This window comes from Haliaeetus leucocephalus, unplaced genomic scaffold, assembly GCF_000737465.1.
Source record: "Haliaeetus leucocephalus isolate CR32 unplaced genomic scaffold, Haliaeetus_leucocephalus-4.0 Scaffold217, whole genome shotgun sequence".
Classification (NCBI taxonomy): Eukaryota; Metazoa; Chordata; class Aves; order Accipitriformes; family Accipitridae; genus Haliaeetus; species Haliaeetus leucocephalus.
Window position 1 is genome coordinate 3,003,641 of NW_010972653.1, and position 16,605 is coordinate 3,020,245.

At 36.7% G+C, this 16,605-nt stretch overlaps 1 protein-coding gene across 1 annotated transcript in view; it reads left to right on the plus strand.

Annotated features, from left to right (window-relative positions):
* Window positions 1-13,531, plus strand: part of NBAS (neuroblastoma amplified sequence) — a 190,367-nt gene extending 176,836 nt beyond the window's left edge. Inside the window, exons 51-52 of the mRNA XM_010566655.1 lie at window positions 2,084-2,212; window positions 13,018-13,531. Coding sequence (XP_010564957.1) covers window positions 2,084-2,212; window positions 13,018-13,293 — 405 coding nt within the window. The 3' untranslated portion in view covers window positions 13,294-13,531. The remainder of the gene's footprint in view (window positions 1-2,083; window positions 2,213-13,017) is intronic.
* Window positions 13,532-16,605: the final 3,074 nt, after the last annotated feature.

The window sequence follows — 16,605 nt, forward strand, 5'->3', positions numbered from 1 at the left end:
AAGAAGAAAACATAATGCTGGCATATCATCTGAGTTAAATGTTATTGCTTTGAACAGCAATGTTAATATCTGTATTATTGCGTTTACTTGCCGAGAGATTTAATTTTTCTTTAAAGCAGCTCATTGAGACAGCAAACTCTGATGTAACATCTGCAGCTTTTCTCTCCCTGCCTTGTTGCTTTAAGAACGTACAGTATGTAGTTACATTTTACAATTTGCTTAGTTTCCTTTTCTTCCTCCCACAACCCTAAAATGTCATTTGCTGTTCTTTTAGAGAACCTTTTTATAGTTACAGGTTATTTCTTATGGCACTGCTTCTCCGGTTGGTTTTGAGAAGCTTTCAGACAGAAAAAGTTACCAAGCATGGTAAAATTGCTGGTTTGTTCAGGTTATGCATCTTCTGACTCTCAGAATTTATTGTTCTGAATATAAGTTGTATTTATTGCTGTGGATACACGTTTTCAAGAAAAGGAGACATGTAGAGTGGATCTCTAGCTTCACATTTAGTAAGTTTGCTGGAATGGTTAGGTATACTGCTCAAAAGAAGTAAAATAGAATATGAAATTATCAGAAGTTGAATAAGCATATGACTGATCAGACAAAGATTAATATATTTATTTGATATTCTTATTCCTTGATCCTATATCATATCCTTCACTGAGAACATCAACAATCAGTAGCAGTACAGGATACAAGTTTAAAGGAACAAGTCTGGGTAAGAGAACAAGGCTTGCCTCAGTGCCTCAGAGCTCAGTGTGATGGAATATAACTTCCTAGGCAGTGTTTCTTGAATGTATAATTTCAGAAAAGACTGAGCACCGTGCAGCCAGAGACCTCCCTGTGCCAAGCAAGGCCAGGTATCTGCAGAACATTACAGTTGGAGTATTTAACGTCTCTTCATCTTAAAATAATTTTTAGGCTTTTAGGTTCACAGCTACTAAAACCATGCTGCTAAAAGTGTGGTTGCATCTTGGTCATCAAATTGTTACACCTGTCACTAAACTGCAAAAGATGTAAAAAATATGACTTGCGTTCTCTCAGTTTAATATTTAGCTGATGAGCTCCTTCCACAATTGCTCTCTAAATGTTGGAGTGAAACAGAGAGCACCTGTAAGAGTTGGATACCATTTTCAAGGTGGCTATCATACAATATCCAGAGCACTTAGTGTGAGCTGTCCTGGAATATCCCTGATGACCCTCACTGGGAATTGGTTGTGACAAATGACCCAAATTCTTGGAAGTTACAAAAAGGGAAAAGGAAGTTATAATTTGGTTTATAACATCATTTGTTAGTTGAAATACTTATTGATGTATAAATGAATAAATCACTGCAATGTTGAGGGGGAAAAAAAAACCCACAAGTTACATGTAGGTTGTTTTGTTTGTTTGTTTTAACTAAAGGCCAAGGTAAAGATTTGGAAATGCACAGTATTGTGCATTGGGGAGTTTTCTGTTTTTTTCTTTGGCTTTATTTAAAGATACTTCTCTGGACAGTTTTTTCTTGCAGAGATTTATGATGCTGAATTTGTGCTATATTATAAAATATGAGAAATTAGATGAATGGGAGAAAATTAATTTGCTAAACTTTAATCATGTATAAAAAATTGTATAAAATTTGGAAAGATTTTGCAACAGAACTTTATGATGTTCAACTCTGGTACTGTTATTTCATGTTGATTTTGTTCTACTTTTATGATTGCATAATTGAGTTACGGAAATGTCACAGGTGCCTGTTAAGTTTCTTCCTATGCTTTGCAGTATTTCAGTAAGCACAAATATATTAGTCCCACAGAGAGCTGTGATTGCTCTGTTGTTCTTTCAGTAAAACTCCAGGTTGCAATGGTGATTCAGTACCTGTCTTGTCTTAATGTAACAAACGTTGCACTTACAACCCTGTATTTTGCATTTTTTTTAAAATGTGTCCTTTCAAGTTTCTGAAGTGTTATTTCCAACAGGGAGTTCATTTGTTGTGGAAGTTGGGTTTTCATTTTGCATTTGGCATAGAATTTTCATAAATTTTAGTGTGAATGATGATGTTAGTATCTCCAGAGATCTCACCGAATGAGTTTACTTTTATTTTCAGTGTATAAAAGAATTATGTTTCCTGCTGCTTAACCAGTCCCTCCTGCTGCCGTCCCTGAAACTGCTGGTAGAAAGCAAAGATCAAGATCTTCACGCTGTGGCACTGGAGCAGATAACAGCTGTTGCTAAGGTATGAGCAGTTGAATTAACCACCTTTCAGAGTTTGAGGTAATAAATTAGCTCTTTTATCTTCATATAGTAAGCAGAGACTATTGAGACCCTTATTATTAACATTTTCCACAGCTATTGCGTCCACAGTGAGCAGTAACACACAGCTAGTAAGAACTTTTATATATACTTGAGGTGATTAAAACTCAGCACTTTCTTTAAATTATCTAGTATGCTATTTTAAGTCAGTGTGGTGGAAAAGAAACTATTCAGTTATATCAAGTAGATTGTTATTTCTCTGCTCATACTCTAGCACTTTGGGGTTTTTTTAAGTGATAACAATACATCAGATGAGTTAGCTTGTTTCTGACAAACTTGGCAGTCTGTTTATATACACGTGGAGAGCTGTTACATCACTGGTTTTGTTGTAGAAAGGCTAAAATGCAAGATGATGTTTGGGGACTTTCATGCAATTCTGAACAGGTTTTATTCAATACTGCAGCGAAGTTTCTGGGAAAAAAAACCTAAATACTGTCTTTTTTATTTTGGACAAGAACTGAAAGACATTACTGTATATTTTTCAATTGTTATATAAAGTTACATTACTCTCTCTTTCCTATGTATGTGCTTTTCAGTTAAGAAGGAACTCCTAAAAAGATGAAAGCTAGTCTCCTAGACAAAAGCATTATATTATCTTTTACCATTTTTTTTCTGAAAACTGTGCTGGGTTTAAAACTTCTAAGAGCTCTTAATTGAACTTGTGCATGTACAACCTGGCTTTCTTGGATTTTATGCTAGCTATCATCTATGATCTAGCACCTTACCACAAAAGAGAAGGGAGGCATTGTCTCAGACCTTTATATGAAAGGGAATGGCTTTCCTGTCTGGCTGAATTAACTGCATTGAACATTTCCAGAATTACAGTATTTAGGTAGGAAAACCTCATCTCTAATATTTTCAAATTCTGTACCATATCTTAGGGAGGAGCTCTTGATTGTGTATTACAATATAAAATAATAATTGATGGTAAATTTCCCATATAATACTTCAAATGGAAACTGCCCATATGGAAACAGAAATGGAACTGTGTGTATCTTTTAAAAATAAGCATCCCCAAAACACAAAATCATTTAAAAATGTGATTTGTAGGAATTCAGATTGAGATTGTAACTCTTTTCTGAGACACTCAAAGTAGGCAAACATTCCCCTATTTCTGCAGGAGCTTTCTAGGGCAGGCCCTCTTCTCTAGTTATATTAATTGCCACAAATTTTTGAGATTCCTTGGTTGCAACAAATGGTGCAATCCTATCCCTTACTTTCACACCATCCTCTGTTCCCTGTGAAAGGTATTCTGCATCTTGCCCTTCCCAAGATTCTCCCTTAAGTCTCCCCTCCTCACTTATTCCTGCTCTTGTGCTGTGTCTTTCCTTCTTATTCTGCACATTGTATTCCAGAGGCTTTCTCTTTTTGCATCCATTGGATAGCTTGAGAAAGGATTTATCTCCTTTCCAGAACACAGCAGTAAAGACCAGTCAGAGAAGCAATAGATCTGGAAGCATAGGCTCCATCTCAGATGTTGCTAATTTTCCTTCAAAAGGACGTAGTTACCAAAATGGAGGAAGCACCAGCTCTTTTAACCCGTTCTCTACGAACATTTTAAATGGTAGCATGGAAGGTGGCAGTGTGTATTACATGTAATATGCATCTGCTTGTATCAAAATTCCAATATCATAGTTAGCATCCAGTATGAATTTGGAGTATTTCCTAGTTCATTTTGGCATTCTAAGAAAGAACCACAGGTTTTTATGAGGGTGTTCCTATTCCCTTTTCTTTATACAAATCAACCACAAATTTTCTGAATTTTCCACAAAACATAATTTTATAAATATTAACCACCAAAACGATAGTAGATTATCTTTAGTATATTGATAGTTTTCTTTTACCACCTGCAATTTTAAATTTTGTGTCTGCAAAGCAAAGCTTTTTTGTAACTGGTTTTAAACAAGATGATCTCATTGAAAAGCAAGTGGGCATCTGATATATGCATGCACTTTCTCATCTATATGTTCTTGTTAACCTTTTAAAATTGACTTTTTTGTTAACAGATGAAAGCTGCTGTGTAAGTGACTAGCTCTGAAGCTTGCCAGCAGGAATTTGTGTCCGAGTACATTTTATTTAACTATTTTTAAAGCATAATGCTGTGCAGTAGCACTTCCTGAATGGTTACTAATTGTATTACTTTCTTAACTGGCCTTTTCTTTCTAGTGTGCTATGGCTTTCAATTTTCTACACTCTAGGTTGATTACGTTATATTGGAGTTTTAGGACCAGGAACCATGTTATCTTCTTACTAATATAAAGCCCTTTGTACACTTGTGCATGCCTAAAATAATAACTCTTTTTGGCCATCTTATGCAGGACACAGCTTGATAAGTTGTTTCTAGTTTTTCCTTTGAAATTCAGTATTAATTTGAGCATGTAGTTCTGTAAGAGTGCTGGATAACCTAGAATTTTCAAAGCATTTAGCTTTGGTCTAAGTTGCATCTTAAGTCAATTAAAATTTAATATTGACTTCATTACATCAGGCATAACGCTTAGCCAGTACCTTGAATATGACATTCCACTGCCAGTTTAGAAAAGCAAGTAGTACAGAAGAGTGCAATGCTGAATTTAAAAGCTGTTCTTATATTGTTCAGGAAAGTATCTCTTACTCTTTGTTTTGTATGCATCTCATGACTACATTAGTTGGTGCTGTACTAAAAGTGCATATATTGCTTAGCTATGTCAATGTTGTTTATTCAGTATAATTTTGTATGCATACCTTTTGCTTTTTAAAAACAGTATTCGGACTGTTAGTGCTTTTTGTAGAATTCTTAATGAATTTTTCATAGGAAGCCCATTTCTGCTTACATTAAACAGGAAAAGGACAAATAACATCTGGCAAAGGGAAATCATAGCTATTGATTCCCTGACATAGTGCTAACACAGCTCACAAACATGGCTGTGAGAAAAATACAGCACTTGCTTGCTGATACGATGTATTAGTTAGCCATTTGTTGTATGTTGCTGACAGCTTTATGGATGTTTACAGTTAAGGATGATGCTGAAGTGCTGATACTAGGAATTGTATAGCTTTTGCCTGTAATAAAACAACCAAGATTTTGTGTAAGCTTTTTTGAAATTGCAGACCTCTCTTTTTATTGTGTATCTTTTTATAAACTGCCACTTGTCTTTTTTTGGATAACAGAAATAACTATTCTTCCTCTGTGTTGTGTAGTGTGTGAATAATTTTTAAAAGCAGTTTACCTAAATAAGGCTATTACTGACAATAGGGCTCAGATTTTGCCCTTAAGAGTCAGATTGTTTTTGAGAAGGGTTTCAGTGTTGTATGTTCACTTGGATATCTTTCAAAGATTAAGACTGGGTTTTATACTTCTGACAGAACAATTAAATATTCTGTTACTTGTTGGTAGTTATACTGTTAAAACAGCTAACAAATGGGAGTTAATACAATCAGTGCAAATACTTCTCCAATCAAGGCTTTAATAGAAACTAGAACTAGAAAATGGTTTTAGTTAATCTAAAATAAAACCTTAGCTCCGTTTGCATACTATACTTTCGATGAAGTACTGAGACTACCTTTGCAACATGATTTATTGAAAAATGTAACATGAAAAATCAAAGAATGTGTGAAATGATGGAATTTCCAGTGTTCTCCAGTGTCATATGCCATTTACGGCTAGTCACTTGATGTGGCTTACCTTTAAAAGAAAACTTGGTAAATTATGAGTATATAAGCTAATGGTGATTATGGTAAAATATCTTTCTCTAGTTTATTTTTCTAGTTTTTTTTTTAATATATATATATATATATATCTCTTTTCCCCTTATTTATTTGTCCTATAGCTATAGACTCCAATGAGGAGTAAAATGAAAAGCATTTTTACCTCCAGTAGTAGTGAAGAGCTAATAGTCTGGGAAATAACAGGTTCAGTTCTTTTCTGCTATTACATCATCAACAGCTCTTAACTTTCCATTAGTATCCATGTTTCATAATGCATAAGTTATGGATGAAATATTGCCTATTGCTAATACCAGAACCTCTAGACACCTGCATAAACAATGCTGATGAGGAACTGCGCAGACCCTGACTTGGCCCTTAGGCAAAAGGTAATGCCTGACCTGCTCTTGCTTTTCTGAAATTCTCAGTACAGGAGAGATTATTTTTTTTTTATTCCCCCCTACCCCCGGTACACTGCATCATAGCAAGTATAGGTACAATGTCCATGTAGGCTGTATTAGCAACCAGAAGAAATACTTGATGCTGATACGTGCCCTTGGTCTTGGGGAGCAGATCCACAAAATTCTTGCATTCATGGTCGCATGAATTTGTGGAGGCCTCGGTGGTTTATCAGTAAAGCCTTCTAGATGTCTCAAATTCCTCCTCTGAGGAGGAGCTCCTCCTGAGAAGAGCTGCCACCTGTGGCAAAGCTGATCTTCACCCACCTATTTCACACACAAGCTTTCTTAAAAATTTTGCAGGCTGCCTGGCTCTGCATGCCCAGGGCACCTGCTGCCTTGGTAGAGCTGGGTGCCTCAAGCCTGAGCCCATTTGCAGTTTGGAACACCCGTGTGCTGATGGCAAAGCCCCAGGCAGGCATGCTTAATAGTTATGCACTGACAGCACCGAGTTCAGCGAAAGACACAAACTGTCATTCTGATTCAGAAATACAGCAGTTAGCGTAGGGGTGAATACAGGTTGTACAGGGAAACTGCTTGAACCACCCCCCACTCCCTAAAAGCAGCACTTAGTAGTCTGGGATAAGGCTCCTCATCTTGCTGAAGATGTGCAGAAAGAGTTTAGGACCTGTGGAGACAGAGTGCAAGTGGGTCCTCACTTCTGTTGGCAGAAACCTTGATGAGACGTGGTTTTCCATCTGTAGATGCAGATCCATTTATAAATTCTGCATTTAAGAGACATGATAAAATTCACAAGCCCTGTTTGAAGCAGAGTGCTGTAGCACTGCTTCATTGGAAATGAGTGCATCTGTTGCAGTTCTGTTTCTATGCTGTCTCACTTTCTAGATGAATATGTATGTCTCTAGCAGGGAAGGATATTGATCATCACAGTCTAAAGGAGCGAGGTAGTCATCAGAGATACCACTTGAATGCCTACATCTTGAAAGCAGATTTCAGCCAATACCTAAATAGGTATGTAAGTCAAGGAAAAAAAAGTCAGGAGTTCCTCTCCTTAGTGTAATTATCCCCATTAGTTCTTTTACTTGTACACGTGCGCATTGTGTGTGAGCACCACACTAAATCTGTACTGTCAAATCCTACTGAAGGAGAGATGGATATGAAAAAGTAAAGCTGCTCCTATTTAAGCCTTCCAGAAGTAACAGATACTACACTAATGAAAAATTCAGCACCCTTAGCATGGAAGTCTAGATAGGCATAATGATTTTTCTCTACCGTATATACTCTGAGTGTGTCATTATTGTGGTTTATAGTTTATTCACACGTTTATACAATATGGAAAGTGGTTGTGTGTTAACTTGCAGAAGATACCTGCACCTCTGAGACTTGCTTAAACTGCAGTCAGCTGCATCCCGTATCACTGGAACAGTGTTTCTGGGATCAGCAATAAACTTTGCTGGAACCAGCGTTCTAAGGCTTAGTTAGGATCCTGGGATAGCAAGGGCTCTGCATGTGCAGGCAGATCAGAAATGACTCATCAATAAGATCTTACCTCTGCTGTCTTCCGAGAAGCAGCAGCTTTTTAACACTGGGATGGTAAGGTTGCTTTTTAGTAATTGTCTTAATCGGGTTTTACTCTCTTGGTTAAACTTGTCAAAAGAGTGATTTTGAGAAAGAAAACATAGTGCATTCAGAGAGTCTGTGTCTACTGTAGCCTAATATTTGGTATGTATGCCAGAAATATGTACTTGCAGGCAGTCTGTGCTAACTTAAACATTTTAAATATGATTGAAATCATTGGTAAACAAAAATAACCCTGAAGATTGTTCTGAATTAATATTTTTCAAAAGGTAAAATTTTGAGGATCAAAAGTCCATCTGAAACAGTATGTTGGCTCCAACGGATGGGAGAATTACAAGTGTAGTGAAAAGTAAGAATAGGGCAAATGTATAGGCTCTTTTTGAGATACTACTCTCCCAACTTCCAGTTATTTTTCAGCTCTATGTATTTGCTGACTAAGTAACTGCCAGTGGTTTTCTTTCTCAGTTTTGTCCAGTTTCTCCTTAAACTTGGATGAGCTTTTACATTCTGCAGTATCATTTGCCAAAGATTTCAACAGTGTAAAAAAAACAACTATATTTTTTTTATTTACTCTGAACTTGATCCTACTAGGTTCATTTGATGCTTCATAATTCTTTTTTTAATGAGAGAATTTGTTTAATCAATTGCTTTGTACTCTAATGATGTTGCTATCTGCTTTATACCCTTTAAGCTGCCTCTATCCTAGACTGGGGAGTCCTAGTTTTGCTGAGTCATTCCTTGCACAGACACCATATTATACTCTCTGTGGTGTATTTTTACTTTTAAATATATGCTGTGTGTGTTTACCTTTTATGTCGTTATAGTAATTCTTTGCTTTAATGCATGTTCTAATTTAAAATTAATTTTAAATATATGTAGTCTTATGGTACATTTAAATTGATTTAATTTTTTAAAATCTTACAGTTTTATCTAAGCATCGCTGCTCAGTGTATCAGCTATCTTAATTAAGGGTTTTAAATATACATTAATTCATTGACAATCTGAATAGTTGTTGGTAAGGAATTTCGGTGTGTGCATTTGTTTTTATGTGTGTGTATTTCGGTGTGTGCATTAAACTAATGACTGTGACTGTCTCTTCATATGCAACTGATACCCAAAACGTTGACATGATCTGTAGTTGCAAAACTGCTAAATAGTTAATCTAGTTTTCACAGCTGCCTATTTTTATACAGATTTTTCATTAAACCTTGGCATCTCTGTTCTTCCCACACCTGTCAGACTCCACTTCAATTGACCAAAGTGTTGCAGAACAGACAGTGGCCTGAGCTGCGTGAAATGCCTTCACAGGGTCTGGTTGCCATCTTGTGTCCCCATCTAGTTACCTGGAGACAATTACATTACAAAGGTTCCCTCTTTCTGACCAGATCTTCAGACAGCTTTGAAGTCAGAAAATGGGAAATGTTAATCAGTTTAAACCTACTGGGCTATTTGAGCTTAAGGATGAGCTGACAGACGCAACCCAGAGTCTTTTGTGCACTCTTTTGTTATGTGTAAAGACACAATGATCTCATTTATGCCTGAGTACAGATAGGTTGCTCTGTTTCTGTGTTGTATGCGGGCATCTTCATCCCCATAGTATAGCTCAGGTGTAGCTCAATAGTTTTATGCTAGAAAAGATCTTTCACTTTCAGACTTGGCCTTCTCAAATTTGTAGGTTTTTGGCATATGAAATCACACTAATCTATAGGACCTTTCGTTAACTGAATAATAGCCTAAAAAACTAATTTAAACCAAACCTCCTATCTTCTGTTAATCTCATTACTGTAATTAGTGTTTGTGTTTTATGTTCATAAAATCAAACACTGAAGCCCTGTGTAAAGTTGCATCCTACGTACAGGTCAAGAATGGAGCACATAGAGCTCAGAGGTGGGGCAGAATATCCCTCTGGCCTTCCATTTCAGAAAAGATGAGAGCTGTTTGGATAATGGCTTAGTATGCTGTGTGGTATGCTACAAGTTGCCAACACTAGGAATTTTATTTAATCATCAACCTGTCTTCAACAGGAAAACATGACAGTAATTAACATATGACAATTTAAAGGAATTATTAACTAATTAAAGACTTAAAGATTAGACAGCCTAAAGACTGGACATCCCTACAGTTCTTAGGTCCAGCTTACAAAACAGTTCTAAAACTGCTATGCACTGTTGCATTAGCTTTGTAATAATGCATAAGTGTGAAAATGTTGAAGACTTGGAGGAAATCAAGTTTATTTTTAAGATTTCAGTGGAAAGAAAACCACAAATAACTAATGAAGTAATGGAAGAAGTAGCATGAGGGTGAAACAGCAAACTCTCTTCCTGGTTAACATGATAAAGACATTCTGTTTTTCTGGAAAGCTTCTGAAGTTCCAAAGGAAGTGAAAATTGTAAATTGAAAGTAATGATCCTGTGTTATTAGTGGTAAATTGAAGGTAATAGAAAGAGGTATAATAGCTTTTCATGCTACAATATTTCATGTTTTGTCTTTTTCCTTTTTAATTATATTTTATGTTGTGTGGAGTGCATCTTCTCCAAAGTAGAGCAACAAGTTATTCCATTGCTGTTGCTTATCACATACATGCTTTCAGTCATCATGCCAGCTTTTCAGCTCTTACACAGAAGTGGAACTTATATTCATTACTCTAAAACTATTTAGATACAATAAAGATCTTTCTTCTAAAGAATTTGTTGTTACTTCAGAGGAAGTTCTTTCTCATGAAGCTAGTTGCACATTTCTCATCCACTTCCATGCAAGGAGCTACCTGGTAGTTCCTCATGAACTCTCCATGTTCCTCTGAGACAAGGGGAGTCAAAAGAATCTCAGTAGATATAATAAAAGGGGATGAAACATGATATTTAGCACTTACATTGTTGAAATTAGCTGAGGCAGAGACAGTCCTTAATAAGAAGAACTGGCCCCAAGAACCAGCCGATGAGGCAGAGACAGATCCTGATAAGAAGCAAGAGCTGGCCCCAAGAACCAGCCAAGACTGGCCTTGCAGCTTGGCTGAATACCAAGAAATGACTGAGCCTGCGCAAGAAAAGAGGTTACTAGCGGTGATGAAGAGGAGTCGTCTATCTTCATCTCTGCGACTACCAGACGACCACCATAAGGAGGCCCTGTGCAAGTGCACTTGAGAGGAGACTATGGAAATGACTTCTTGAAGCTAATTTTAATATGAAGCGGGGATAGGTCATGCATATGTATAGGCGTATTGTGAATATGTAATACCTGACTGTATAAACTTGAGGCGAACTGCCAAGTCAGGCACGCACGACTTTGGTGGGACTACCCCCCTGTGCTGCCCAGCGCTGAATGAACATACCTACTTTACAATCTCACTGATTGTGGAGTCTGTTTCTGCACGTCACCTCTACATGCAAATGTAATATTGATTCCTCCAAATAAGATGCCAAACATTGGGAGTCTTGGAATTCCATGCATTCAAGAGAAAATTATGTACTTGTTCTAATTTATGCTTTGAGGATCCTGTTTCTGGTTTGACTACCTGTATAGGGAAACTGGAGAGAGTAGTGTCCCACAGTAGATGGTCCATGTTAAATGGTGTGGATGATCTCTCACAGTGTATGTGTCTGAGTAGGTAAGAATTTTTACCAGTACATTTGGTTTTCTGGACTAATAGATCATACTTTTGTTCAATCTTTCTGGAAAAAAAAACCCAACCCAGATTAAAAAATAAACACACCACAACTCTAAATTCACAGTTACATGTTACTAAGAAATGAATGTGGAAACTTTGTGGGACAGAGAATTGGGTTATAAGCAAGAAGTGCCTGTTGCAGTGTGTTCATGGTGACAATGGTGGGGCAAGGAGTGGATGCAGCCCATTGCACATGAACATGAGAAAGCAAAGCTCTGCACTGTTTTAGCTTGAACTAAAACAGGGAGACAAGGAAATTTTAAATGCTGCCCTGAAAAGAATCAGGGTTAAAATTTTGTGATGCTAATTAGATTAAAAATTGCTTAATTTCAATTGTCAAGTGTCAGTGCCAAATCTCTCGGTATACAGTAGTCACGTTCTGTGTAGCAGCTGAACTGGTCTTCAAGGGTACCAAATCACTGGATCACAGGGGCTTTATTACTTGCTGGTACAGAAAATGAAACAGAGGCTAACCAGACAGTTTTGTTTTGTTTTTAAACTGAGAGGTTGTTTTGTAAACATAGCATAATTTGATTAGTTTATTTGTAACTTTTAGGATGCAGTCATTGAAAACTGACTATTGTCTACCCCTCCTTTGGCCCTTTTTTTTGTTTTGTTATATGTATTTGTTTTATTGGACTTTTCAAGTGGTAATTCACCTAAGTGATTAAAACAACACTGCATTTCAAGGAACCCAGGAAAGACATCTCAACAGTAAATTAAATAGAATGTAAAGTATTCTATAGTGTTATTTGTAAAGCTATAGACAAGATTTTCAGGAGAGTGTCTGTTCTCATGTATCAAGTAACCACATTTTTATGAAGTACACAGGGTGCCTCACAGAGGTAGCAGCTCTGTGCTCCCAATCTTTTAAAAAGTTGTGTTCTTCTGAAAATCTCACCCTTGCTGTGAGTGCTGAAACTCTGGAAAATCTGGTTGAGTCTGCAAATGTTGTCTATCATTAATATGTGGAATGTAATATATTATATTGATATAAAGTGACCAAAATTTAATATACTTTGCTCTGACCTTCCTCAGGGTGTCATTCTTGATATGGAGGTAAATGGTGTGGTCTGTTCTGCACTGAGGCTGAGAACCTGTGAAAAGTCTATAAAGCTGTTCATGTAATCCTAGCCAGGTTGTTAAGCATCCTTATTCCTTAACTTTGTGCAGGTCAAATATTTATATTAATGTGAAAGAGACTGTTAAAGACATACCTTTACATATTCTGACATATGCAAAGTGTGTATCCCTGTTAATCCATACAGAATACTCATCTCACTTTCAAGGTCACGCTGTGCAGTTAGAACAGTCACGACATGTTCTGGTTGATGGATGTATCTGGTAATTAATTTTTAATTACTTTGGATTTTTCTTTCTTCATAGATTGATGATTCCAGTTGTGATGCTGAAATACTTTCCTTGCTCCTCAATGCCAAGTTAGTGGTGAAGTGTGTATCTACTGCCTTCTATCCTCGCCTTATTGACCACTTACTGGCTAACCAGGGAGAAGGAGGCTGGGATGTGGAGGAAATAGCAAAACAACTTAAAGAAGCAGGGTTCAACGCGGAGGCTGGGTCCCTCTTGATGTCTCATCGAGGGACTCATCCTGCACTCAGGACTTTTACTGCTGCCCTCCAGGCTATTCAGCATTGGATCTAAAAATGTTGAATTTGTGGATTTGTCTGCCTTTTTGCTGGAGATCTTACACAAAAGGGAGAAATTGTTGTTCTAGTGAAGTACAAAGTTAGTTATTACCTATGTTTTGTAGAAAATACAAACAGCACACTTACAGTGAATTCCCATATACTTCTAATAATTTTAAATAAATATTGGTGTGGACCGTATAATTCTGTTATATGACTCGGAAAGCATTGAATCTCATAATCCTTTTCAGATCAAAGTGTTAAATGATTACACTCTGTGACATATAAATGAAACATTAGTAAGCTGGCAGGTTATATACAATTTGTCTTAATTTCTGTAAGTAATTTACTCTTGTCATAATATAAAACTAATGTAAAAATACAATTATAAAGACATATGGAGCAAAAAAAAAAATCACAATAAAGAATAATTTCTGAGAATTTCAAAACCTTAAAATTTGATATTGTGCAATGTTGTTACCACAGCTTTTGTTTGCAAGAAATAAAATATTTTGCATTTATCATAGTCTCTCTTCTCTCCTCCTTTTAGACAGATAAATATTTTTTCTTCAGCCCCTTTTTCTGAAATTCGTGTTTCTCCTTAGTGGTGTTTATTCATAAGAACAAGCTGAACTTTTGTGTGCTTGCAGACAGTTCTAGTCTTTGAGGTATTTTCCCCCACAATTTGGGAAGCCCCATCTCAAACCCTAAAGATTTGTTGATAGTTTTTGTGAAGGCACTTTCGAAGTATTTTACTTATATTTTTCCTGAGTTCTGAAAAATTACATAGCTGTATTTATTTCTAAACATCTTTCTTAATAAGGCAAAGTATTTCTGATTGTTTTCAGAGTTTTTTTAACAAGGGGAGTGTCTCTTTATTACACTGCAGTACCAGAAGGGTTTTATGTTTCCATGTGTTTATAGGAATTTTTTGTTAAAATTAATCTGTAAATCTTTTGCCTAATCTTGTCTTCAGATCTAATTTTGAGGTAATAATGTACAGAAACATTATACATGATAAGATACATAGGATAATACAGGTTGGAAGCAATCTCTAGACGTAACGTAATCTAACCTCCTGCTCAAGGCAGGGTTCCTTTATTGTTGGAGCTGGTTGCTCAGGACTGTGTTTGGGTCTTCAAAACCTCAAAGGATGATGTCCCACTGCTTGACTCTCCCCATGTTGAAAAACTTTTTATGTTTGTCCTCTTGTTTGAACTTGTCTCATTTCAGCTTCTGCCAGTTGTCTCTCATTCTCCCACTGCGCACACGGTGAAGAGCCTGGCTCCATCATCTTGACAACCTTCTTGTAGGCATTGGGTCCCCCATAGCCTTCCCTCCTCAAAACAAACAAAACCCAGAAGAAGAACACAAAAACTATTCTAGTGCAGCAATTGCAGTTCGTAGGTGATTTAGCTGGTTGTACCATGCCTACAGTACAGACACTGGTGGTGGATTCCATTAACACCAGTAATATTCAGTCAAAATTTGGCAACAGAGGGATCCAATTCAGGTACCGTTGCTCTGTGCCTCAATAGTAACACTTATCTGAGCTTTCTGCTATTCAGGATGGCCAGCCCCTTCATTATGCAATATAGTAACAAACTGAGTATTACCGAGACAGTAATTTCTAAAATTCTCCTTTTTCCTAAATGTCAGCCTAAATCATAAAGAAGGAAGAAGAGTGGGTTAAAAGCTTGAAGTAGCTATTTCATTACGAATTTGTATTACCGAATTCTTTCCTAGGCTTCAGGATTTAGAAATGGGTGGTGACATTTGTGGAACCAAAACTGAGTCTTACTAGAACCGTCTTTGACTTGGGATCTGCTTTGTTTTATCAGCTTTTACTGACTGTGTAAATTGTTCAGATGTTAGCCTTACCTCCCTGCTTACATAAGATTCTTAACAAGATTTTTAACAATGCTTTAATTCAGATTGTTAACTTATTTTTTGTACTTGCTGGCCCCAGCTGTCCTTCAGTGTTTTACAGAAGGCTATCTCATCCATGTATCTGACATGCATATCAAATTCAACCTTATATCATTTAGCTATGTTGCTTTAATTCTGGTCTCTTATGTTAGTAGTCCCAAGAGCCCCGGACTAGTAAAACAAAGTATATTGGAATTGCAGAGAAAAGAAAGGAAAATTTTAAAAAAGGTTATGTAACTGGAAATCACAGGCAAACCACAAGGCGTACCACCAGCAAGAAAACCTTGGATTATTCTGTAGAAGATATTTCTGTACTTTACAATGGAGCATTTTGGTCTGCCTGCATGTTTTGTTCTCAGGTTAGTAAGTTCAGTGGTAGATTTTCTGACCGTTCTCATTCAGGATCATGAAAAGTTTGTGTTTAGTGTCACTTTGGAGCTGAGCTGTAGATAAAGCTCTAATGAGTGGTGTTGATCTTTTGTCCAGTTTCTGTTTTGCTGGCATTACAAATCCATGATAAATGTTTTCCTTGCAGCCAGGACTACTGATTTATTCTGTATTCAAAACTTTCATCTATAAGAAACAGTTTTAGTATATACATGCAAAATGATCGGCCTACATTAGTGTATGTTCCAAGTAAAATAAAATTTAAGGGGCGGGGGAGGGGGGAAGTGAAAGAAGATAACAAGGATAAGTGTATCCCAGTGCCAGCCTTTTAGTATCTTCTATATGGTAGAATAATATTTGAGGCTCTGGGAGTGACCAAGATACACTAGCAAATGCTATTGTGTTGGTTTTGGATTTGTTTTTAAAGGTTAAGAAACTCACCTTGGTATTATTAATAGTACTTAATAAGATGCTGAACAGTTCAGTTCTGTCAGTTTGTTTAATTTGCAGTTAGGATCTGTTCAGAATACAGCATGAGCTGACTGGTTTTTTGTTTGTTTTTTTTTATCCAAGACAAGTTCATGCTCTCGAGATGCTTGTGCTCCCAAAAGCAGGTGAATAAAGAGTTCATTTGTGTCTCCAAGAGCAATGCTTCCTAGGGCTGTTAATCCTCCTTTGCCTGAAAAAACACTGATAGCGTTTGCATCTTTGACAAGCTTTTTGCTGCCTAGTAAATGCAGCAAAGCAGCAAAATATATCACCTTTCTTTTGGATAAGGAGAACCAGAGATTAGGGAAGAAAGATCATAACTCACGATTTCTTTCTCTGCTGGAAATCATAAGTGAAGACAGTACGTCATTGCAACAGATGCAAAATAGACACTTTTGTATTTATAAACAAACCAGTGCAATTCAATGAGTGGAGTGGCTACATATGATTTGGATATTTTCCTTGTATAATGATTCTGTGATTTGTTGTTTGTGACATTCTGCACTGTGAAAAGATGCTTTGA